Here is a 24,407-nt window from a genome sequence, read left to right on the forward strand (position 1 = left end):
GTGACAGTCCTTCAGTCGGAGCAGGTCACACACCTGGACCAGCAGCTCCTGGCACAAAGTCTTCACCTGAGCAGAGATCAAACACACAGCAAGAGGTTAGGGGTCAGGGGTTAGGGGTCAGGACGTACAGGAGGAGATCGGACACAGTCATTTATACTGTATTTAGACACACTGTGAAACAACGATGAATGGTATTGCTAGTTTTAAAGCAATTACTGCCATTCCTGACCCTGGCTTTTGGATAATACACTATACCACAGTACTCACATTGACGATGACGTTGAGTGTGTCGTCGTTGGGGAGAAAGACACAGATACAGCGGCGGTCCTGCATAGCTTTGTTGTTGTGGAAGCTGGTCAGCTTGTTCATCTTCGTGTGTCTGGGAGGTGGTCCGGAGAGGCCCCACGGCCCGGACGGACTGGGCTCCTCCAGGCCCCTGGGGTGGGACACCCACCACCACCAGCACCAGTAGTACCAGCAGAAGCCCTGGTTCAGCTACAGCCGAAGCCCAGCGAGGAGACACCAGGCTCAGCCTCAGCAGGCCAGCACATGGGAGGCACCAGGACACAGGGCAGGCCCACACACTGTAGAGGACAGACAGAGGAGGGGACATCACGTTAGCACTGCTGCATGGTGATGTAGAGTTTGTTAAGAGGTTTTCAAAACTGTCCTCTGGGACCCCCAGCCGTTCCATGTATTTGAACTATTCCATAGCTAGCACACCAGATTCAACCAACTACCAAGCCCTTGATTAGGTGAGTTAGGGGAGCTAGTTCAGGGCTACAACAACATTGTGAAACGTCTAGGGGTTCCCGAGGAGAGGTTCCAAAACCAATGAGTTAATACACAACACATAATAAACAACAGATAAAATAACATATTATACAAATATCAGGGAATATAAAAGGGCATACGTCTCCCCCCCAACAAGTTTGGAAAAACAACAATTGACCTTAAAGTTTATAACAATAACAAAAACATCAAACTGCAAAATGGACAGAGCTTTTCCACAGCTTGACTGTGACGAGTATATCTGAGAAGAGCGTACAGTATGGTTCAGTAGGCACCTGAAAACAGACTTCGTCATATGTGATATAACATCGAGAATATCATGTTGCCATAGTCCCTGACTTAGTCTCAAATGGCACCCTATTCCCTATATATTGCACTACTTTTGAGAGAGAAGTAGTAGAAAGTAGTACACTATTTAGGGAATAGGGTGCCTTTTGAAACGTAACCCCTGACTGAGTCCTGTCTGTCTGTCTCTGTCTGGAGGGGAACTGGAGGAAAGTAGTTGATGATGATGGCGATGGTGTGACTGGGAGGGAGGGAGATGGGCGTGCCGTGCAACCAGTGATGTATATAAACCCTGGATTGCTGATGCTATGCATTGGCAATTGAGAGGCTTTGAAGCCAACGGTCGGCCATTTTGGCACTCCACAGTAGCAGCAGTCCTCCATAGGAATGAATGGAATTCTACAGTATTTCAATTAAATAATGTTTCAAGGACAAAACTACATGTATTTAAAAATGTTGTTGTAGTGTGGATAGTAACATTAGCAAAAAATTAAAAAACAGATACTTTAAGGATTTATTTTATTTTATTTTTATGTTTAGCTTACATAATATAATTTAAAAGTATGCATTAAGGTGTCTGTAATAGAATACATGCATTTCTATAGCTTCCAAAATATTTTGTACAATGGTGGGGGAGTGCCAAGATGGAGGCGCGGTGGCTTCAACACAGCGCCCCCTATCAGTCATCTAGTGTATATATATAAATAAAAGTCAATGCGTGTAACTAACTGATTCCCCTACTTAGTGCAATGACGCAGCGATAACACAACTGTTTCATCCCTATTCAAAATTGTTCTGATGCACACAAACCCACCCTGACAGCTGGCAGCAGTGTATCATGTCAGGCAGGCTGAGCCCACTCAGCAAAGAGCTTTTGATGGGCCATGTCCAGGAGCTAGGAGGAGGTGTGTGTATGACGGATGTAGAATCATCCCTACCTTCCTGTCTAAAACACAACAGCAGCAGAGTGCATGTAGAAGTGCTGCTCCAGATAACATAGAACAGCCAATGCCACACTACAGTGCAGAGCAAAAGGTGTGTGTGTGTGTGTGTGTGATGCCATGAAGGTTAATTAGGGGAAAGATGGACATAATTGGATCACTCACTCTCGCTCTACTTCTCTACAACTAAACACACCACACACACACACACACAGAGAGCAGGTTAACAACAACCATTATCCATCATGTCTGACCTCTTCTTTTCCTAGTCTCTCTAGTATATGACATAACTTAAATCAACTACTTATGTAATAAAATATTTGTCTTTATGTGCGAGACCCCAACTGTGTATAGAAATGTATGTATAATATAAATTATCGTATTATGCCTTATGGTCATAAGATGTCTTGGTGAGGTAAGCATTCCATTACTTATTAACAGCATCCTGTAGGTTGTATTATTTTGTTAAGTAAAGCGGTTAGTCTAATGCTGTGGTCTCTGTTGTGTCCTCTATTAAAATCATATCCTGTTACACTTTCAGGTAGGAATTAATTGATCATTGAATGTTATGATGGACACAGCTTAGTAGAACCAAGAATTACACAACCTCTGCTCAACAAACTCGAGAATGAATCGTTTGGGGGGGCTGCAGTTTGAACAATATTGTGTTTATCACCCTCACGCCAGTCAAGTAATCCATTCCGCCAAGAGTCGTTCACAATCTAGTTCGGTAGCGACCACAACTAGACCTTGTTACAAATGTATCAAGAAATAATCGTATTTGTATGCCTAGCAATCAACAAATGTACATTGTTTAAAAAGACACGTTTACAAGTCTCATTCAAACAAATGACAGCTCCAATAAGCCCCTTATGGTTAACGATGTGAACAAGAGGCTTTTAGAATCATGATTCTTTCGAGTTTTCAGTTCATCGTTCGCCACTAAGTGTTCTTGCATGCTCTGAGCAGTAATGATTCAAAATGAACGAAATTAGTCAAAAGATTTGTTATTTTGACTGAACGCCTCTAAAAAAGATCAGAGTCAGTAAAAAGAGCTGAACTTCCCATCACTAATAGTGATGAAACACCAGCGCAGTGTCCACAGCAGCCAGACAGAGACAGACCCACTTCCTGCCTTCAGCCCAGGATAGCGGCCGGGACGGAGAAATTCTGTCAACGTGGCAAGCTAGCCTCAGAGGCAGGTAGACCCACGACACAGAAGAACCCCGAAATACAACAGAGCAGTGGTGGAAAGAGTACTTAAAAATGTCCTACTTGAGTAAATGTAAAGAGACCTTAATAGAAAATGACTCAAGTAAAAGTGAAAGTCACCCAGTAAAATACTACTTGAGTAAAAGTATCTGGTTTTAAATATACTTAAGTACAGTGGTGGAAAAGGTAATCAATTGTCATACTTGAGTAAAAGTAAATGCTATACATCAAATTCCTTATATGCAGGTAGCTTAGTGGGTAAGAGCGTTGTGCCAGTAACCGAAAGGTCGCTGGTTCTAATCCCCGAGCCGACTAGGTGAAAAATCTGTCGATGTGTCCTTAAGCAAGGCACTTAACCCTAATTGCTCCTGTAAGTCGCTCTGGATAAGAGCGTCTGCTAAATGACTAAAATGTAAAATGTAAATGTTATATTAAGCAAACCAAACGGCACAATCTTCTAGTTTTTTTAAATTTACGGACAAACAGGGGCACACTCCAACACTCAGACATAATTTACAAACACAGCAGTTGTGTTTAGTGAGTCCGCCATATCAGAGGCAGTAGGGATGACAACGAGTTATATTGATAGGTGTGTGAATTGGACCATAATTCTGTCCTGCTAAGCATTCGAAGCGTAACGAGTCCTTTTGGGTGTCAGGGAAAATGTATGGGAGTAAAAAGTACTTTATTTTCTTTAGGAATGTAGTGGAGTAAAAGTATAAGTTGTCAAAAATATCAATAGTAAAGTAAAGTACAGATACCCAAAGAAACGACTTAAGTAGTACTTTAAAGTATTTTTACTTAAGTACTTTACACCACTGAGACAGAGAGACAGAAAGAGAGATCATTTTTAAATGTCTGAATGTCTCCGTCTCTCCCTCCCAACGCCTTGTTTGACATCACAGGGGTGGGGTGCTCCTATATGAACACTTCCAGAACTATAGACAGAGGTTGGGCCAGAACTCCCCTGGAACACAGAGAGAGACTAGAACCAGTGGGCAGGGAGGGGTGGCTGGGAAATAAATTAAAATATTACAGAGAGAGAAGGAAGACCGAAACTGACAGCCAGACTGGAGGAACGAAAGAACAGTTTTAGATCAAATACATGGAGAGATGAAGAGAGGATGGAGAGAGAGAGAGAGAGACAGGGAGAGGGAGACAAAGAGATAAGAGTGAGGGAGAGAGAAAGAGACATGGAGAGAGAGAGCCAGAGAGAGAGAAAGAGGCAGCGCTCAAAGCACAGCCGTGAAAAACTGCTGCAGTCAGGAGAATTCCACACTAACATCTGCTTCTCATTCCAACAATGGAGGCCTTTGACACACACCCACCACGTCTCCATATCCCCCCCGACTCCTGCATACAAAGGCTACATGTAAAAATTCCTGACAGCTCCACGGGTTAGGGAATGGAATATTTGGATTCAACAGGAATGTTAGGGATCTAGAGACACATGTACAGAACGGTGGGGGAGCTAGCTACACTCTTAGAAAACATTTCATCTATTTAGAACCTTTTAGTGGTGAAATGGTTCCACGTAAAACCTTGTATTATCGAAAGGGTTCCACCAAAAATAGGAGAACCTTATGAAAATAACTATGAGGACAATTGAAGAACCTTCTTTTCTAAGAGTGTTGCTAGTGGGAAAGAAAATAACAGAATGTGGGTGATGATGGATGCACATGATGTTTCTACTGTCCCAGTGGTTCCCAAACTGCTGGGCGCTCAAATATCACATTAATACATATTAGACATGGCAAAATTTATAGAATTGCAAGAAAATCTGCTTTAAAAATGGCAAACTTTTCTTTGCACCCCATGACAAAATGTGTAGAATTGCAGGAAATAAGCTTTAAACCTGCAAAATTCTCTCCACCAACAATAGGGGTGTGAACAGTTTGTGTCATGAACAGTGCTTGTGCCCATAGAAATAGATGCGGGGTGCGGGATGTTCCCCAATGCTGGAAGGGGGGCCCAGAGTGAAAAGGTTTAGGAACCCCTGTACTATCCCTCCTCACTGGTCCTATACTGTATGTTGATAAAGAAAAACACAGTGGTTTCACACTCATAATTATGGAAATGGAGACCGGAAGGATTGACAGGCAGCAATACGATATCTACAAGGCTTGTTGTAATCGTAAACGTTACACGATGAAGAGGACAAAGTGGAATATAAAGAAGAGTGAAGAAGATGCTAGTTCAGGAGACAGGATAAAGGAGTGCAGACAGAAACAGGATACAGGAGTGCAGACAGAGACTGAGGTGACCTGGCTAATACCAACATATTTTTGGATTCCCTCTCCAGTTGGAAGAGCAAGAGGTGTTATAAATAGTCATACAGCTGGACCTTGGTACAGGTCAGTGTGGCCCTCCCCTGGTCTCACTTTGTTTTTGCAGTTGGTAGGGAAATGTTGCCCTCAATCATATACTGTATATCAGCTGTTTCTCAATGTATAGTCCCAGATCTGTTTGTGCTCTTGACAAATCTGTTGTCATCGTCAGGCAAAACATGTTTTGGCACAAAAAGACTGACACTCAGGCTAGAAATCTCCTCTCTGGACGCCCAAAACCACTTCCTACTTCTTCCTAGTATCTGCCTCAGATAAAACAGAGCGGCAGAAGAGGAAATTATGACTTTATTTACTGCTGTCCTCTGGCCAACTCTGGTTTATCAGCTGAGTAGCTTACAGTCTGCAGTAGGTCTGGCTGGCAGAGCTCCACTTGAACAGGGAGAGAGACAGGGTTCAAAGACACGAGAGAAATAAACGGTAGAGAAAGTGAATTAAAAAAAGAAAACCCTGAAGTTGAACATAGGTCTAGTTTGAGTTTGTAATGATATCTTCATTGTGTTATGATCAATGTAGTGAATAAATAAATGACGGAGCGAGAAAGCGGAAGGTTAATATAGCTTATAATGATATCTCTACATTCAGTTACAATCAACCAGATAGCTTCAAAATGAATGAGATCAGAGAACGTCACCACTAGATTAAACATCATCTTCATGTCTACTGATCATAAATGTGGGCAGGGCACTGGGCAGATTGTATCACATCATATGATCCAATGTGATGCAATGCTTTGTAGTAAAGGGAACAGTCCACTATACCACTCTTTCCCTATGCCAGCCATGAGGAATAGTCATGAGATCAAACTTCACATGGTCATCTCCTCTCCTCTTACTGATACTGGTCTTCTACACCTCAGACCGTCAGGATAAAGCCTCAGACAAATAATTGTTGATATGAAAAGGAGGTTATGACAGAGTGTTTCCTTGGCGATCAAATATCACTCCTCGTCACCAGCACCTAACAATCCACTCATACTACCAGGGGCAGGCATCCGAGTGGCGGTAAGGGGTGTCTGCCTTTGCCAAGCTTTGTTGTCATCGTGTTTCACTATAAAACGTTGTAAGCAACTGTACTATTACCATGGTTACCAGTTACCGCTTTATTCCGTGCTGTAAGTGCTGGCCTACCGGTATAAAAAAAAACATTCAGGTCAATATCAGCGTAGAATGCCATCCCACATCCCACTCCATAAGATTAGCCACCAGACATGTTTGTTTGTCTGACTGGGAAATAACAGCCTATTTTAAAGGTGCCGTTTGGGACGCAGCCTGAGCGGCGACAACTAGATTAACAGCAGTACGGTCCAACTGAAGTAAAACGTTGTGAATGGTATCAACTCTCTCCACTACAGGGCATCAGGGCGCTGTGTTCATGACATGTGAATGGTCATGTGTAGCTCAGTTGATAAGAGCACTAACAACACCCAAGGTTGTGGGTTCAATTCCCGCAGGGATCACATACAGTGAGGGAAAAAAGTATTTGATCCCCTGCTGATTTTGTACGTTTGCCCACTGACAAAGACATGATCAGTCTATAATTGTAATGGTAGGTTTATTTGAACAGTGAGAGACAGAATAACAACAAAAAAATCCAGAAAAACGCATGTCAAAAATGTTATGAATTGATTTGCATTTTAATGAGGGAAATAAGTATTTGACCCCTCTGCAAAACATGACTTAATACTTGGTGGCAAAACCCTTGTTGGCAATCACAGAGGTCAGACGTTTCTTGTAGTTGGCCACCAGGTTAGCACACATCTCAGGAGGGATTTTGTTCCACTCCTCTTTACAGATCTTCTCCAAGTCATTAAGGTTTCGAGGCTGACGTTTGGCAACTCGAACCTTCAGCTCCCTCCACAGATTTTCTATGGGATTAAGGTCTGGAGACTGGCTAGGCCACTCCAGGACCTTAATGTGCTTCTTCTTGAGCCACTCCTTTGTTGCCTTGGCCGTGTGTTTTGGGTCATTGTCATGCTGGAATACCCATCCACGACCCATTTTCAATGCCCTGGCTGAGGGAAGGAGGTTCTCACCCAAGATTTGATGGTACATGGCCCCGTCCATCGTCCCTTTGATGCGGTGAAGTTGTCCTGTCCCCTTAGCAGAAAAACACCCCCAAAGCATAATGTTTCCACCTCCATGTTTGACGTTGGGGATGGTGTTCTTGGGGTCATAGGCAGCATTCCTCCTCCTCCAAACACGGCGAGTTGAGTTGATGCCAAAGAGCTTGATTTTGGTCTCATCTGACCACAACACTTTCATCCAGTTCTCCTCTGAATCATTCAGATGTTCATTGGCAAATTTCAGACGGCCCTGTATATGTGCTTTCTTGAGCAGGGGGACCTTGCGGGCGCTGCAGGATTTCAGTCCTTCACGGCGTAGTGTGTTACCAATTGATTTCTGGGTGACTATGGTCCCAGCTGCCTTGAGATCATTGACAAGATCCTCCTGTGTAGTTCTGGGCTGATTCCTCACCGTTCTCATGATCATTGCAACTCCACGAGGTGATTTCTTGCATGGAGCCCCAGGCCGAGGGAGATTGACAGTTATTTTGTGTTTCTTCCATTTGCGAATAATCGCACCAACTGTTGTCACCTTCTCATCAAGCTGCTTGGCGATGGTCTTGTAGCCCATTCCAGCCTTGTGTAGGTCTACAATCTTGTCCCTGACATCCTTGGAGAGCTCTTTGGTCTTGGCCATGGTGGAGAGTTTGGAATCTGATTGATTGATTGCTTCTTTGGACAGGTGTCTTTTATACAGGTAACAAGCTGAGATTAGGAGCACTCCCTTTAAGAGTGTGCTCCTAATCTCAGCTCATTACCTGTATAAAAGACACCTGGGAGCCAGAAATCTTTCTGATTGAGAGGGGGTCAAATACTTATTTCCCTCATTAAAATGCAAATCAATTTATAACATTTTTGACATGCGTTTTTCTGGATTTTGTTGTTGTTATTCTGTCTCTCACTGTTCAAATAAACCTACCATTAAAATCATAGACTGATCATTTCTTTGTCAGTGGGCAAACGTACAAAATCAGCAGGGGATCAAATACTTTTTTCCCTCACTGTACATGACTAAAGATTCATACACTTACTCACTGTACGTGGCTTTGGTTAAACTTAAAGCAAAGCTCTGTGGTTTAGGTCAGTCCCTATACAGCATACTGCAGTGATGCTTAGACAAAGCAGGCTTGTCTCCACACTACTGATCTGAGAAGATTGAAAGTGTAAACATTTAGCTGAGAGTCTTATTGGATCAAATGTCATGCTCATTAACAACAAAGGTCAAATCTACACTACCAGTCAAAAGTTTGGACACACCTACTCATTCAAGGGTTTTTCTTTATTTGTACTATTTTCTACATTGTAGAATAATAGTGAAGATATCAAAACTATGAAATAACACATATGGAATCATGTAGTAACCAAAAAAGTGTTAAACAAATCAAAATATATTTTATAGTTGAGATTCTTCAAAGTAGCCACCCTTTGCCTTGATGACAGCTTTGCGCACTCCTGGCATTCTCTCAACCAGCTTCATGAAGTAGTCACCTGGAATGCATTTCAATTAACAGGAGTGACTTGTTAAAAGTTAACACAACACAACACAACACAACTGGATTGGCTCAAACGCATTAAGGAGGAAAGAAATTCCACAAATTAACTTTTAACAAGGCACACCTGTTAATTGAAATGCATTCCAGGTGACTACCTCATGAACTATATAAATGACCACATCTGTTACCATAGCAGCAGTATGATGTTATACTAAATGTATAAGCAGTTGGTGGACAACTACTGACACTTTAAATGAAGGTATAGTCCTTAAAATGATAAACTCATTTATTAGTGTATGAATAGTTTATGAATATGTAATGAACAGTTAACATATTGGTTGATATTATGCCAGACACTGTGGGGTGGGGGGACTAATCCTCCATAGCCTTAGCCTATAGGAAAATAGTTTCAAGTGTCAACATCAGGATTCCAACAAGTCTTCCCCATGACTATCCAGATGATGTTGGTGTCACGATCCTTGATATACTTGATCATGGGAGGTGGTGTTATTAAAATACATAGCCAGTTTGACAGGTTTAAGCCAATGATATCAGTCAAGGAATCAAGAGACTCAATACTCAAAATGTCTGTAGCAGTCTGAACACCTGCTCTGTGTCCCAAATGGCACCCTATTCCCTATATAGTGCACTACTTTGGACCAGATCCCTATGGCTGCTGGTCAACAGTAGTGCACTATATAAGGGGATAGGGTGGCATGTGAGAAGTAAATAGTGTAACATCATCTAGGTGTGTTTGAAGTCATGAAAGGTGACTAACAGTTATTATGGTTGACTAAATTAATAGTAATTTCCTGTCATAGTTTTGACTCAACTTGTCTATGCATTCATCAAATACTTATAGACTGCAATCACACTGTTGATTAGTTGTGATAATTTAATAGTCATCCTTATAGTGTATTGACAAAAACATTATTCAACTGTGCTTCTCAACAGGGAAGGTGTGAATCATCAATCTAGATTCTAAATATATATTTATTTATTTTACCATTTTGTTACCTTTCACTACCTTCCAAGGACAAGGTTTGCTTTTAGATCAAAAAGTACTTTAGAGTAGGATCTTAAAGTTAAAGTCAAGAGAGAATGTTACTATTCGGATTCTTGCTGAGCTGGAGTAGCCCAACAGTTAACAGTGTTAATAATAACTTTTAAAAAGGTTAGGAATAATATGTTTTTTGAAAAGGTTAGGAATCATTTCACATCTGGTTTCCAGTAAGCAGTGAGAGGATCAGGAACAGGAACTTAATTGATTAAATTTGATGTTTTAGCGCGATATTCCAAATGCCTGTTTCGCAAGAATCTCGTTTTTGTGTTTTTCCATTTTTATGAGCGTTTGTCCGTTTGTTCTCATGTTGTCTTTTTGGTGTCGTCTCATTCGCTCCTTCTGTGCACCTTCCCATTTACACACATACACACACACACACACACACACACACACCAGGCCCCTCCCCCACACACCAAGCCCCTCCCCCACACACCAAGCCCCTCCCCCACACACCAAGCCCCTCCCCCTGCCACTCACAACAACAACAAAAATCACTTTTCAAATCATGTTAGCGTACACATATTTTGCAGATGTTAGCGGGTGTAGCGAAATGCTTATGTTCCTAGCTCCAACAGTTCTTCCTCTGACAAGAGGTTTTAACTCGCTATTGCATTTGAGGTTTAGCCAAACAGAATCGGTCACATGGACACCAAAACACAATGAGACATTATTTAACTGTAATAGCGGAGTAGTTCAACTTTCTAACACTACCCTTTTTATGTCAACTACTCTTTTTATGTCAGACACTACTAAAACAGAAGTATCAATGAACATTGAATCTAGAACATTAATGCTCAGTCTGTCGTGTGCGGCACCACGTACCGCTAGCAGGATTTTAGCCAAAGACTGTTATACTAGCTGTCTAGTCTATGTTTTATAAAATGTGCAATAAGCATAAAACACAATTATATAAGGAGCTGGCAACTCATTCTCATTCTGAGAAATAAGGTAGGCCACTTGATTTCAACATCAAACAGTTGGAGATGGACAGAAGGGTGGGTTCAGTACAATTCAACTGTTCTACCTTGTTAGCTAGCAAATAGATCCAAGTTGGCTAAACTTGAAATTTAAAAAATTGCTGGCTGCTCAATAGCACGTTGGCTTGTGCTTGAGAGATTGTTTATGAGACCTGTGTTCATTTTCTATAATGCCTGCTACAATAAGTTAGTCATTATTAGTGAATGGGCATTATGCATGCATGGTTCTGGTTATATTTGTATCAAAAATTGCATTTTCATAGACATATTTCTAAGCCAGATCAGTGATTATTGCAAAAAAGCAGGTAAAACTATTTTAAACTTATGGTTGTGGAAGGCTTATATTTAGCCTAGGTATAATTTCACAAGCCCTGAACTAATTAGATTATTACTGACTGTTTGAAATTTAGTGTATTTGACCTTTAATTGTACAACAAAGTTTATTTCGAGATGTTTTATTTATTGAGATACTGTTTATATTGAGAATCGCCCATAGGTTTAGGCCATATCACCCAGCCCTACGTACCTCAAACACACACCAGTAGTACACACACCTCAAACACACATCAGTAGTACACACACACACTCCCAAACACACACCAGTAGTACACACACACACACACACACTCCCAAACACACACACCAGTAGTACACACACTCCAAACACACACCAGTAGTACACACACACACACACACTCCCAAACACACACACCAGTAGTACACACACTCCAAACACACACCAGTAGTACACACACCTCAAACACACATCAGTAGTACACACACACACACTCCCAAACACACACCAGTAGTACACACACTCCAAACACACACCAGTAGTACACACACACACACACACACACACACACACATCAGTAGTACACACACACACTCCCAAACACACATCAGTAGTACACACACACACTCCCAAACACACACACTCCCAAACACACATCAGTAGTACACACACCTCAAACACACATCAGTAGTACACACACACACTCCCAAACACACACCAGTAGTACACACACACACACACACTCCCAAACACACACACCAGTAGTACACACACTCCAAACACACACCAGTAGTACACACACACACACACCAGTAGTACACACACACACACACTCCCAAACACACACACCAGTAGTACACACACTCCAAACACACACCAGTAGTACACACACACACACACTCCCATACACACACACCAGTAGTACACACACTCCAACCACACACCAGTAGTACACACACACCTCAAACCGCCCGAGCTGCCAGGCATGTTTAAACAGAGTCAGCAGCAGTCTCTCTTTCTCCTCTCGTGCCCTCACCTTCCCTTCCTTCCTTCCCTCCCTCCCTCGCTCCAGGCTCATCATGGAGCTCTGTATTCAGCCCTGTGACATGCATGAGTAACCCGCTAAACTAGCACTAGAAGTCCCATGCTCTGCTCTGAGAAGAGAAACCACCCTAACCGTTATACCCTCAGAATAGAGTATGTGGCCGTAAATAAAAGGGTTGGGGAAAAACAAACTGGTGTTATTCATATACAATACACCCACATCCTGGCGTTTTGTTTTAAATTAGGCAAATCCTTCTGTTAAAAACAACTTAGCGGATGATATATATTTTAGAACACAACAGGCATATCAATAGAAGCCTGGGATACTTCCCTGGTTATGAAGATCATGTTTACAACCACAGTGAGTTGAACGTAATGTGAGACACTATGGCTGCGTCCCAAATTACACCCTATTGCCTTTGGGCCCTGGTCAAAAGTAGCACACAAAACATAGGGAATAGGATGCCATTTTGGATGCAAACCCATTTTATCTTCAGGGGTTGCTGGGAGGTTAAATCACTCCAGTCAACATCCTTTAATTGACTTTATACTAGCACCGCTGGTAGTCTGGCACCGCTGGTAGTCTAGCACCGCTGGTAGTCTGGCACCGCTGGTAGTCTGGCACCGCTGGTAGTCTGGCACCGCTGGTAGTCTGTAAGCTCCAACTACCGAAGGAGGCCAAGTATGACTGGTAGGGGAAAACAATCCAATGAGGGAAACAGAGACATGCAGGAAGGATGGAGTGACCCATTTCCCTTCCTTAGTCCTGATGGTAGATTTCACTAATGGATACCAGGAGGAGGAATCTGACCAGTGTTACTGTTACATGTTACTGTTGGTGAAATGGGAGCTAGCCAACGGCATCTTTCTGCATTACAACTTTACAATGAGAGGGATGTTAGAGTGAGTGAGTCAAATAAAAATGTTATTGAATACAACACGTGTAGACCTTACCATTAATTGCTTACTTACAAGCCCTTAACCAACAATGCAGTTAAGAAAATGAGAGTTAAAAATGTAATGTGTGTGTGTGAACCCACCTTCGAGGAGTTGGAGACCGGCAGAAGAGGAGAGCTAGTATTTCTCTGTGGTGATAACAGTCACCCCATCCTTTCTCATGGTGCCATTAGTCTTCTGTTGCTGAGCCATATTGTCCTCAGACACTAATATTATGATTCCCTCAGACGCTTTATACTCCAGGAACACAGTTAACTGATGACTATAAAAGGGTAAAGTATACTCATGGGCTGTGGCCCAAATAGCACCATATTCCTTATACAGTGCAGGACAATTCCACAGTAACGGACTTCAAATGTACAGTGCATTTGGAAGTACACACAATACCGCATAATCACAAAGCAAATACAGGTTTTTAGAATATTTTCCTTTTTTTTCCTTCTTTTTTTAAACAACAGAAATATCACATTTACATAAGTATTCAGACCCTTTACTCAGTACTTTGTTGAAGCACCTTTGGCAGAGATTACAGCCTCGAGTCTTCTTGGGTATGACGCTACAAGCTTGGCACACCTGTATTTGGGGAGTTTCTCCCATTCTTCTCTGAAGATCCTCTCAAGCTCTGTCAGGTTGGATGGAGAATGTCGCTGCACAGCTATTTTCAGGTCTCTCCAGAGATGTTCGATCAGTTTCAAGTCCGGGCTCTGGCTGGGCCACTCAAGGACATTCAGAGACTTCTCCCAAAGCCACTCCTGCGTTGTATTGGCTGTGTGCTTAGGGTCGTTGTCCTGCTGGAAGGTGAACTTGATGAACATTCTGGAGCAGGGTTTCATCAAGGATCTCTCTGTACTTTGCTCCTTTCAACTTTCACTTGATCCTGACTAGTCTCCCAGTGCCTGCTGCTGAAAAACATCCCCACAGCATGATGCTGCCACCACCATGCCTCACCGTAGAGATGGTGCCAGGTTTCCTCCAAACGTGACGCTTGGCATTCAGGCCAGACTTCAATCTTGGTTTCATCAGACCAGAGAATCTTGTTTCTCATGGTTAGCTTCCTTTAGGTGCCTTTTGGCAAATTCCAAGTGGGCTGTCATGTGCCTTTTACTGAGGAGTGGCTTCCGTCTGGCCACGCTACCATAAAGGCCTGATTGCTGGAGCGCTGCAGAGATGGTTGTCCTTCTGGAAGGTTGTTCCATCTCCACAGAGGAACTCTGGAAATCATTCAGAGTGACCATCGGGTTCTTGGTCACCTCCCTGACCAAGACCCTTCTCCCCCTATTGCTCAGTTTGGCCGGGCGGCCAGCTCTAGGAAGAGTCTTGGTGGTTCTAACCTTCTTCCATTTAAGAATGATGGAGGCCACTGTGTTCTTGGGGACCTTCAATGCTGCACACATTTTTTGGTACCCTTCCCCAGATCTGTACCTCGACACAATCCTGTCTCTGAGCTCCACGGACAATTCCTTCGACCTCATGGCTTGGTTTTTGCTCTGACATGCACTGTCAACTGTGGGACCTTACATAGACAGTTGTGTGCCTTTCCAAATCATGTCCAATCAATTGAATTTACCACAGATGGACTCCAATCAAGTTGTAGAAACATCTCAAGGATGATCAAACGAAACAGGATGCACCTGAGCTCAATTTAGAGTCTCATAGCAAAGGGTCTGAATACTGTTTTTGCTTTGTCATGATGGGGTATTGTGTGTAGATTGATGAGGGAAACAAATAATTTAATACATTTTAGAATAAGGCTGTAACGTAACAAAATGTGGAAAAGGGAAGAGGTCTGAATACTTTCTGAATGAACTGTATGCCAAACAAAAACCATTGATTTCAAAGCTAAACTATACAACAAATGGACTACTTTACAAAAACACATTACTGGAAGAACAGTGCAAATGTAAAGTTTGGTAACAGAATTTCTGTAAAATCTCCCTCAGTTTTTTGTTCCCACATTTTCCAAAAACTTTAATATCTGCTCTGAATTAAGATTCAATGATGTCTGCAGAAAGAATGGGGTGTCAGCTATGACATTACACATTGAAAAAATCTCTTTTGGTTATTGATCTACAGTAAGGGAAGTGGATTTTACACCCGGTAACGGAATTTCATCATGGGGTTACTGATCTGTACAATAATTAAATACATAATTATGGATATGAAGGTCATTCTCTTACATTTTTTTACATTTTAGTCATTTAGCAGACGCTCTTATCCAGAGTTAGTGAGTGCATAAATTTATTTATTTTTCATACTGGCCCCCCGCGGGAATCGAACCCACAACCCTGGCGTTGCAAACGCCATGCTCTACCAACATCCCTGCCGGCCATTCCCTCCCCTACCCTGGACCAATTATGCGCCGCCCCATGGGTCTCCCGGTCACGGCCGGCTACGACAGAGCCTGGATTCGAACCAGGATCTCTAGTGGCACAGCTAGCACTGCGATGCAGTGCCTTAGACCACTGCGCCACTCGGGAGACACTGCGCCACTTTAGGATACATCATGGTGATGATGTATCCTAAATAGGTACACAAATGTATAAATATGCAATATCCTCCTTTGCATATTTGGGTATTATTCTACACACTGGCTATTATTTTAATGAGCTCTGCCCACAAACAAGACCAAATTTGGTTGGTCCACATAGGACCAAATCTGAACCAAATCATAGAAGTCTATGTTTCACAAGTTTTGACCTTAAAGTACAACACACTAGAGCTCAGCAGAGTACAGTACAGTATTTATTTTCTGTAATACCAATTACCCCACTGAAGACATTCTTTTTTTTAAAGTATACTCTGTCATAAGACTTTATATGGGCAACATGTGACATATAGTTAAATGCACTAAAGAGGAACAGCTTTTCCTTGTGACATATAGTTAAATGCACTAAAGAGGAACAGCTTTTCCTTGTGACATATAGTTAAATGCACTAAAGAGGAACAGCTTTTCCTTGTGACATATAGTTAAATGCACTAAAGAGGAACAGCTTTTCCTTGTGACATATAGTTAAATGCACTAAAGAGGAACAGCTTTTACTTGTGACATATAGTTAAATGCACTAAAGAGGAACAGCTTTTACTTGTGACATATAGTTAAATGCACTAAAGAGGAACAGCTTTTCCTTGTGACATATAGTTAAATGCACTAAAGAGGAACAGCTTTTACTTGTGACATATAGTTAAATGCACTAAAGAGGAACAGCTTTTCCTTGTGACATATAGTTAAATGCACTAAAGAGGAACAGCTTTTCCTTGTGACATATAGTTAAATGCACTAAAGAGGAACAGCTTTTCCTTGTGACATATAGTTAAAATGCACTAAAGAGGAACAGCTTTTACTTGTGACATATAGTTAAATGCACTAAAGAGGAACAGCTTTTACTTGTGACATATAGTTAAATGCACTAAAGAGGAACAGCTTTTCCTTGTGACATATAGTTAAATGCACTAAAGAGGAACAGCTTTTCCTTGTGACATATAGTTAAATGCACTAAAGAGGAACAGCTTTTCCTTGTGACATATAGTTAAATGCACTAAAGAGGAACAGCTTTTCCTTGTGACATATAGTTAAATGCACTAAAAGAGGAACAATGGGTACATATCGAAGATGCACATGCTCATCCCCAGAATCTTTTCAGGTGTCTATTTTCAAAAGATAAAGCTAAAAAGAACATTAACAACTTCATAGTTAAGAACACTATAACTGTACAGTAGTACAGCAAATCACAGTAGAGTTCAGTACAGTACATTATGGTGTACTCAACTCTGGTGTGCTCTACTGTGTACTGTACTCTATTGTACAGTACTATACTTTACTGTCCTGTACTCTCCAAACTTGTGAACCCAACTGTGGTTTGTGACTACTATGACCTCCCATTGTAGCCAATTCAATTGCAGAAATTCAGTTACTGATTTTTCTGAAATTTCATTACCGATTTTTCTGAAATTCCATTACCAATTTGGTAACGGAATTTCGAGTTTTAATCACTTAATAATTCCTAAACAAAATTGATATCAGTAAAAACTAACTCATTGATAGGTCTACCTTTACTTGTTACTTTTTTTGAACTTGTATTATCCTCCCCCCTCATGAGGGAGAGAAATTAGAAAATATCTTAAATATATGTGGGTCTTTGGTAACGGAATTTCAAGGCACAAGCCAATGTTTCTTAAACTTACAGAAAGCAGAAACATTTATCCAAAACTAAATATTAGTGTTTATATTAGTTGGCAAGGGTCTTTACTTCAACATTATTGTGTATGTATTTCTACTATCTTTTAAGACTTTTTCTGAGAGATGTTTTCTAAGACCCATTTTCCATCTGTTTGACCCAGAACTCAAAGCCTAATTTTTAAGAATGGAAAATGGTTGAAAAATGTATACATGGAAATTACGTCAAATAGGAGGGGGGGGGGGGGCACTAGAACAGTCTGCAGCACCCGTCCTCACCCTACTAGACTCTGAAGTCAAATGTCTACTGTTTGCAGATGATCTGGTGCTTCTGCCCCCAACCAAGGAGGGCCTACAGCAGCACCTAGATCTTCTGCACAGATTCTGTCCGACTTAGGCTCTGACCGTTAATCTCAGGAAGACAAAAATGGTGTTCCAAAAAAAGTCCAGATGCCAGGACCATAAATACAAATTCCACCTAGACACTGTTCCCTAGAGTACACAAAAACTATACCTACCTCAGCCTAAACATCAGCACCACAGGTAACTTCTACAAAGCTGTGAACGATCTGAGAGACAAGGCAAGAAGGGCCTTCTACGCCTTCAAAAGGAACATAACATTTGACATCCCAATTAGGATTTGGCTTAAAATACTTTAAATCAGTTATATAACCCATTGCCCTTTATGGTTGTGAGGTCTGGGGTCCACTCACCAACCAAATTGAGACTCTGCATGCAGAATTCTGCAAAAACATCCCCTGTGTACAACGTAAAACACCAAATAATGCATGCAGAGCAGAATTAGAATGATTCACGCTAATTATCAAAATCCAGAAAATAGCAATTAAATTCTACCCCCACCTAAAAATAAGTGATTCTCAAACCTTCCATAACAAAGCCCTCACCTACAGAGAGATTAACCTGTAGAAGAGTCCCCTCTGTTTTCTGGTACAGGGCCCCAGGACAGCAACACAATTAGACCCAACCAAATCATGAGAAAACTAAAAAGATAATTACTTGACACATTGGAAAGAATCAACAAAAAAACAGAGCAAACTAGAATGCTATTTGGCCCTAAACAGAGAGTACACAGTAGCAGAATACCTGACCACTGTGACTGACCCAAAATTAAGGAAAGCTTTGACTCAGTGAGCATGGCATTGCTATCGAGAGAGGCCACCGTCGGCAGACCTGGCTCTCAAGAGAAGACGGGCTACGTGCCCACTGCCTACAAAATGAGGTGGAAACCGAGCTGCACTTCCTAACCTCCTGCCAACTGTATGACCATATTAGAGACACATATTTACCTCAGATTACACAGATCCACAAAGAATTTCAAAACAAATCCAATCATGATAAACTCCCATATCTATTGGGTGGAATACCACAGTGTGCCACCACAGCAGCATGATTTGTGACCTGTTGCCACAAGAAAAGGGCAACCAGTGGAGCACAAACAACATTGTAAATACAACCTATATTTATCGGTTTATTTATTTTCCCTTTTGTACTTCAACTATTTGTACATCATTACAACATTGCCAATGATATAACATTTGAAATGTCTATATTTTGAAAAACTTTTTCGAGTGTAATATTTACTGTTCATTGTTGATTGTTTATTTCCCTTTTATTTGTCTATTTCACTTGCTTTGGCAATGTTAACATATGTTTCCCATGCCAATAAAGCCCTTTGAATCGAATGCAAGAGTCTGTGTCAGGCAGCTTAGCAAGCTACAGTACCAGCACCCAGAACTATGTTTTTCTGGTTATCACTGCAGAATGGACTGCAACAGCAGCAGTGAAAGAGAGATAGAGATGGAGCCCTGAGGCTATCGTCTTTGGTGTGGAGGAGGAGGGGGGAGGAATCAGTGAATCAGTCAGGTTTTATACACAAAACCAAACAGCAAGTGGAACTCTGAACTGAAGATCCCCAGGAGGATATTAGAGAGAGCCAGGCTTAGGAGAGCTCAAGATACTATTGAGTGAATAATAAAAACATAAGGCAGGATGCTCCCTCACACAGATCGTCACCAAACTAGGTAGGATGACTTGGGCATGGGCAGAAACAAATAGGTTCTCAAGAGAAACAGCACAAACAGCTGCTCGGAGGAAAAAAGGTCTGTCCCGCGTAGAGTTGGAAGGCCCTGGAAAGACCTACTTAACATTTGACCAGTTTGACTGACAGTGATTTTTAATTTTGTTTCCTGCTCAGGCAGTGGATAAATCCTTCCTGTCCAGATAGAGATAGCACCTGCACCATCTACTTTACTGTGTCTACTGTCTCTACTATATCTGTCTCTACTATATCTGTCTCTACTGTGTCTGCCTCTACTGTCTCTCCCTAGTCTCTGTCTCTACTGTCTTTACTATATCTGTCTACCATCTCTGTCTCTACTGTCTTTACTATATCTGTCTCTACTATCTCTGTCTCTACTATATATGTCTCTACTATATCTGTCTCTACTATATCTGTCTACTGTCTTTATTATGTCTCTACTATCTCTGTCTACATATGTCTCTACCATCTCTGTCTCTACTATATCTGTCTCTACTGTCTTTACTATCTCTGTCTCTACTGTCTTTACTATCTCTGTCTCTACTATCTCTGTCTCTACTATCTCTGTCTCTACTATCTCTACTGTCTTTACTATATCTGTCTCTACTGTCTCTCCTGTGTCTGTCTACTGTCTCTCTCTAGTCTATCTCTGTTTCTCTGTCTCTACTGTCTCTCCTGTGTCTCTGTCTCTCCCTAGTCTCTGTCTCTATCTCTGTGTCTCTACTGTGTCTCTGTCTATACTGTGTCTCTAGTCTTACCAGAGAACATCAGTTTGGAGCAGGGTGGCTGCTCTGTATCCTCAATCAACTGGACAAATAAGCACAAAAACAGGCAATTGTTTTTCTTCCGTTTTCTTTCAACAGCTGGAGAAGGAACCATGGCATGATAGAAATTAAATGGAAGGAAAGCCACAGGGAGAAAATTGTTGGCATTCCTGAATACTGAAGCAAACAGGAAGAAAGGTCCCCAACAAGCAAACATAGGCCTGCTGCAACCTGGTCTCAGAGCATTTTGTATTTTTCTGTATGTAAATCCGAGGACATTCCTTTTAGTATATGTTATGTCAAGTATGGAATGCATTAATTTGTGGCTGTCCATCACCCATTTCTTATGATATGTTACGAATTACAATTCGTATTCCATACTGAACCAAAATATAAACGCAACATGTAAAGTGTTTCATGAGCTGAAATAAAAGATCCCAGAAATGTTCCATACGCGAAAAAACGTATTTCTCTCAAACGCTGTGCACAAATTTGTTTACATCCTTGTTAGTGAGCATTTCTCCTTTGCCAAGATAATCCATCCACCTGACAGGTGTGGCATATCAAGAAGGTGATTAAACAGGATGATCATTACACAGGTGCACCTTGTGCTGGGGACAATAAAAGGCCACTCTAAAATGTGCAGTTTTGTCACACAACAAACACAATGCCACAGATGTCTCAAGTTGAGGGAGCGTGCAATTGGCATGCTGACTGCAGGAATGTCCACCAGAGCTGTTGCCAGATAATTTAATGTTCATTTTATTTATTTATTAGTTTTTTTACCTTTATTTAACTAGGCAAGTCAGTTAAGAACAAATTCTTATTTACAATGACGGCCTACACCGGCCAAACCCGGACGACGCTGGGCCAATTGTGCGCTGCCCTATGGGACTCCCAATCACGGCCGGTTGTGATACAGCCTGGAATCAAACCAGGGGGTATGTAGTGACGCCTCAAGCACTGAGATGCAGTGCCTTAGACCGCTGCGCCACTCGGGAGCCATTTCTCTACCATAAGCCGCTTCCAACGTCGTTTTAGCGAATTTGGCAGTATGTCCAACCGGCCTCACAACCGCAGACCACGTGTAACCACGCCAGCCCAGGACCTCCACATTCGGCTTCTAATTTCAGTTTCCCGGATTTACATTTACTATGTTAGGTCTAGGTTATGAGACCAGGCTGGGCCTAAACACACACACGCCTCTTCTACCACATTTCCTAGTTCTATAGTAGTTGTATCCTTCTATATCTATCTATTTCTAACCTTCTATACGATTTCTATACAGTCTCCCCTCCAATAGCCTACATGTCTCTCCGTGCAGAGTCATTTCATTCCAGAGCAGTATTATAGCATGGTTATAATAGAATACCAGATTCCATTCCAGAGGAGAGGAAGCCTAAAATAATATGTCCAAAATAAAGGAGTGTGTGACCCCTTCCAAAATGGAACAGTGATGATGTTCTAGGGAAGACATTTCGTAATGCGCAATTTAATCGCAAGTTTTGCATGCTGGCTGCTGTTATTACGTTGATTTACAAGAAAACACCATGCTACTTCCAGATGACATTTGACACGACCATACTATGCCACAGGCAGGCAGAGTAACAACATCCTACAGTAAACTTGGTGCCAGTCTTTTTTATGGAAACAACGACTATAGCCAACTGTAATGAGAACAAATACTGCACTAGCTGGTGTATGTAAATGCATTGGAACGAAACAGAGGTGAGGGTCATATAAAAAGCAATACGTCGATGAGCCAGAGGCATTAAATAACGATGAAGAGAGGGTCAAATGAGTGGTCACAAAATGTAGAATAAACATCACCCATTATAGTGAGAAAGATCGATACATTGTTGCCACAAAATGCATCTCTGTCTCAAGTCTCACGTTCATAATATAGCCTATAAAAGGATAGCGGCAACATTCTGACAGCATCGTTACATTGTAGCCACAAGAGTTCTTAGGGTCCGGGTTGTTTTGAACAACCAACCGTTGACCAAGCTTTAATCAGTTTTAAATACTGTTTGAAAACATATATTGTAACCATGGAACAAGTGCATACATTTTATAACATTAATGTAGCCTAAAATAGTTTAGAAATGTTGGAATAGCAGGGCAGAATAACTTCGTCCATGCGCGCAGATGAGGTGGATCAGTTAAATTAGTGGCAAGGGAAATGACAAAGAACGAAGGGAGAGATTTAAAATGCAGCCTTTGAAATAAAACGTACCTTTCATGAGAAAAACTAATCCTAACTCCTTTAAAACAATTTGTTTAATTCGATCAAGTTGTATCCAAACGCTGTAGTATATCCAATTTTTCGTCAGCAAATGCAGGCTAAAGTTTTAAATATAGACGGGGAAGATTTGCTTGTGTCGAGCGCCACATTTATATGCGTTTGGATCAGTAACAAGTAGCCTAGGAATACATGTGCAATTGGAGGAAGGGCGGATGGCAGGGGGTTAGTATAGATTTTACATCAGTATTTGTTTTAATACCAAATGTTCTTCCTTGAAAATATCCTTAAATGTATGTTAATTTTAACAATCCAAACATTATTCTACAGATATTCCGTTGCTCTTTTGATATGTAAAAAAAAAAACGAAATAGAACGTACTGATACCCCCTCAACGACAACTAGTTGGTATCGCCAACGGCTGCCTGTCATTCCATTCCTCCGGTCCCATTCCCGACTGTAGCAGTGCAGCAGTATTTTGGAAGCCTTGTGGCAGTGAAGAGGGAAATAGTAGCGGCGCCTAGAATACCCATTCTTACGAAGCGGGGTTCAGCCTAGGGACATTTACGCCCTATAGGTTTAGAGTTTCATACAGTAAACGCGTCTGCTTGGTTTTAGATGTATAAATCATAGGCTTTGGATAGGGAGAAGAAAACAGACTACTTTTTCCAACAAGGAAATCACAGAATGTTCTCAGAATGTAGACTTTCTACCACAGTAGGCCTACCACTTGGGATAGTAGTAGGCTATTGGTCACGCATTGCAGAAGCGGATCGGTTTTAGAGAGAAGGTGTCTTTATTTTCCCATTGTGGAGAAGTGATGTGGTGTGGCCCTACAGCTCCTGTTACATTGGGCTCTGGAGGACCATAAGACTTTGTCCTGCTAGTCCAGAGCCTCTTCCCTTACAGCAGGTCAATAAATACTATGGAACAGAGACAGCATGCCTCTTAAATGAAACCCTGTTCCCTATATAGTCCACTACTTTGGACTAGAGTCCTATGGGCCCTAGTTTAAAGTAGTGCACCAAATAGGGAATATTGGGTGCCATTTGGGACACAAACAGAGTTTAGGAAAGTATGGTGGGGACTCTTAAGGTGAAACAAGGACATAGTTTGAAAAGAATGTAACGACATCCTGCTAGTGCACATAAACTACACAGTATGCTGTAAATGTGACAGTATTCGTATGTGTCCAAGACTAGATTTAGTCTCAATCAAGCAGACTTCCTCCCCAAGCTATGTGCAAAGCCTGGGGACAAGGTTGGGACTGAGTTTGATGAAAAGGAACCCTCAAGGAATATGTAAACGCTTCCACAGAATAGAGTTAGTAATTCTATGAATCATCTCACAGCCCTGGCTGCAACAACTACCTAAGAGAGAGAACGAATGCATCCCAAATGGCACCCTATTCCCTACATAGTGCACCTATGGGCCCTGGTCAAAAGTAGTGCACTATATAGGGAATAGGGTGCCATTTGGGATGTAGATATTCGCTTTCTTGTCGTTTCTTGTATGATGCCATCCTGTCAGTAGTTATGGGATTAAGCAGTTGCAACGTGGTCAACGAGGAGTGGTTGTATCACAAATGGCTCCTTATTTCCTATATAGTGCACTAATTTCGACCAGGGCCCAGAGGGCAGTAAGTAGTGCACTATATAGGGAATAGGGTGCCATTTGAGACCCACTGTGATCTCTTTGT

General features: G+C 41.7%; 1 protein-coding gene across 2 annotated transcripts in view; it reads right to left on the reverse strand.

Moving 5' to 3' along the window:
* Positions 1–22,868, reverse strand: part of LOC311102521 (FERM domain-containing protein 6-like) — a 54,715-nt gene extending 31,847 nt beyond the window's left edge. For both annotated transcript variants that reach the window (XM_084143885.1, XM_084143884.1), the window contains exons 1-3: positions 22,703–22,868; positions 268–584; positions 1–66 (exon numbers count right to left, since the gene is read on the reverse strand). The exon at positions 1–66 is cut by the window's left edge and continues 25 nt beyond it. In XM_084143885.1, coding sequence (XP_084000011.1) covers positions 1–66; positions 268–369 — 168 coding nt within the window. In that variant the 5' untranslated portion in view covers positions 370–584; positions 22,703–22,868. The remainder of the gene's footprint in view (positions 67–267; positions 585–22,702) is intronic.
* Positions 22,869–24,407: the final 1,539 nt, after the last annotated feature.

The sequence above is a fragment of the Coregonus lavaretus genome, assembly GCF_964263955.1.
Source record: "Coregonus lavaretus genome assembly, chromosome: 27".
Taxonomy (NCBI): Eukaryota; Metazoa; Chordata; class Actinopteri; order Salmoniformes; family Salmonidae; genus Coregonus; species Coregonus lavaretus.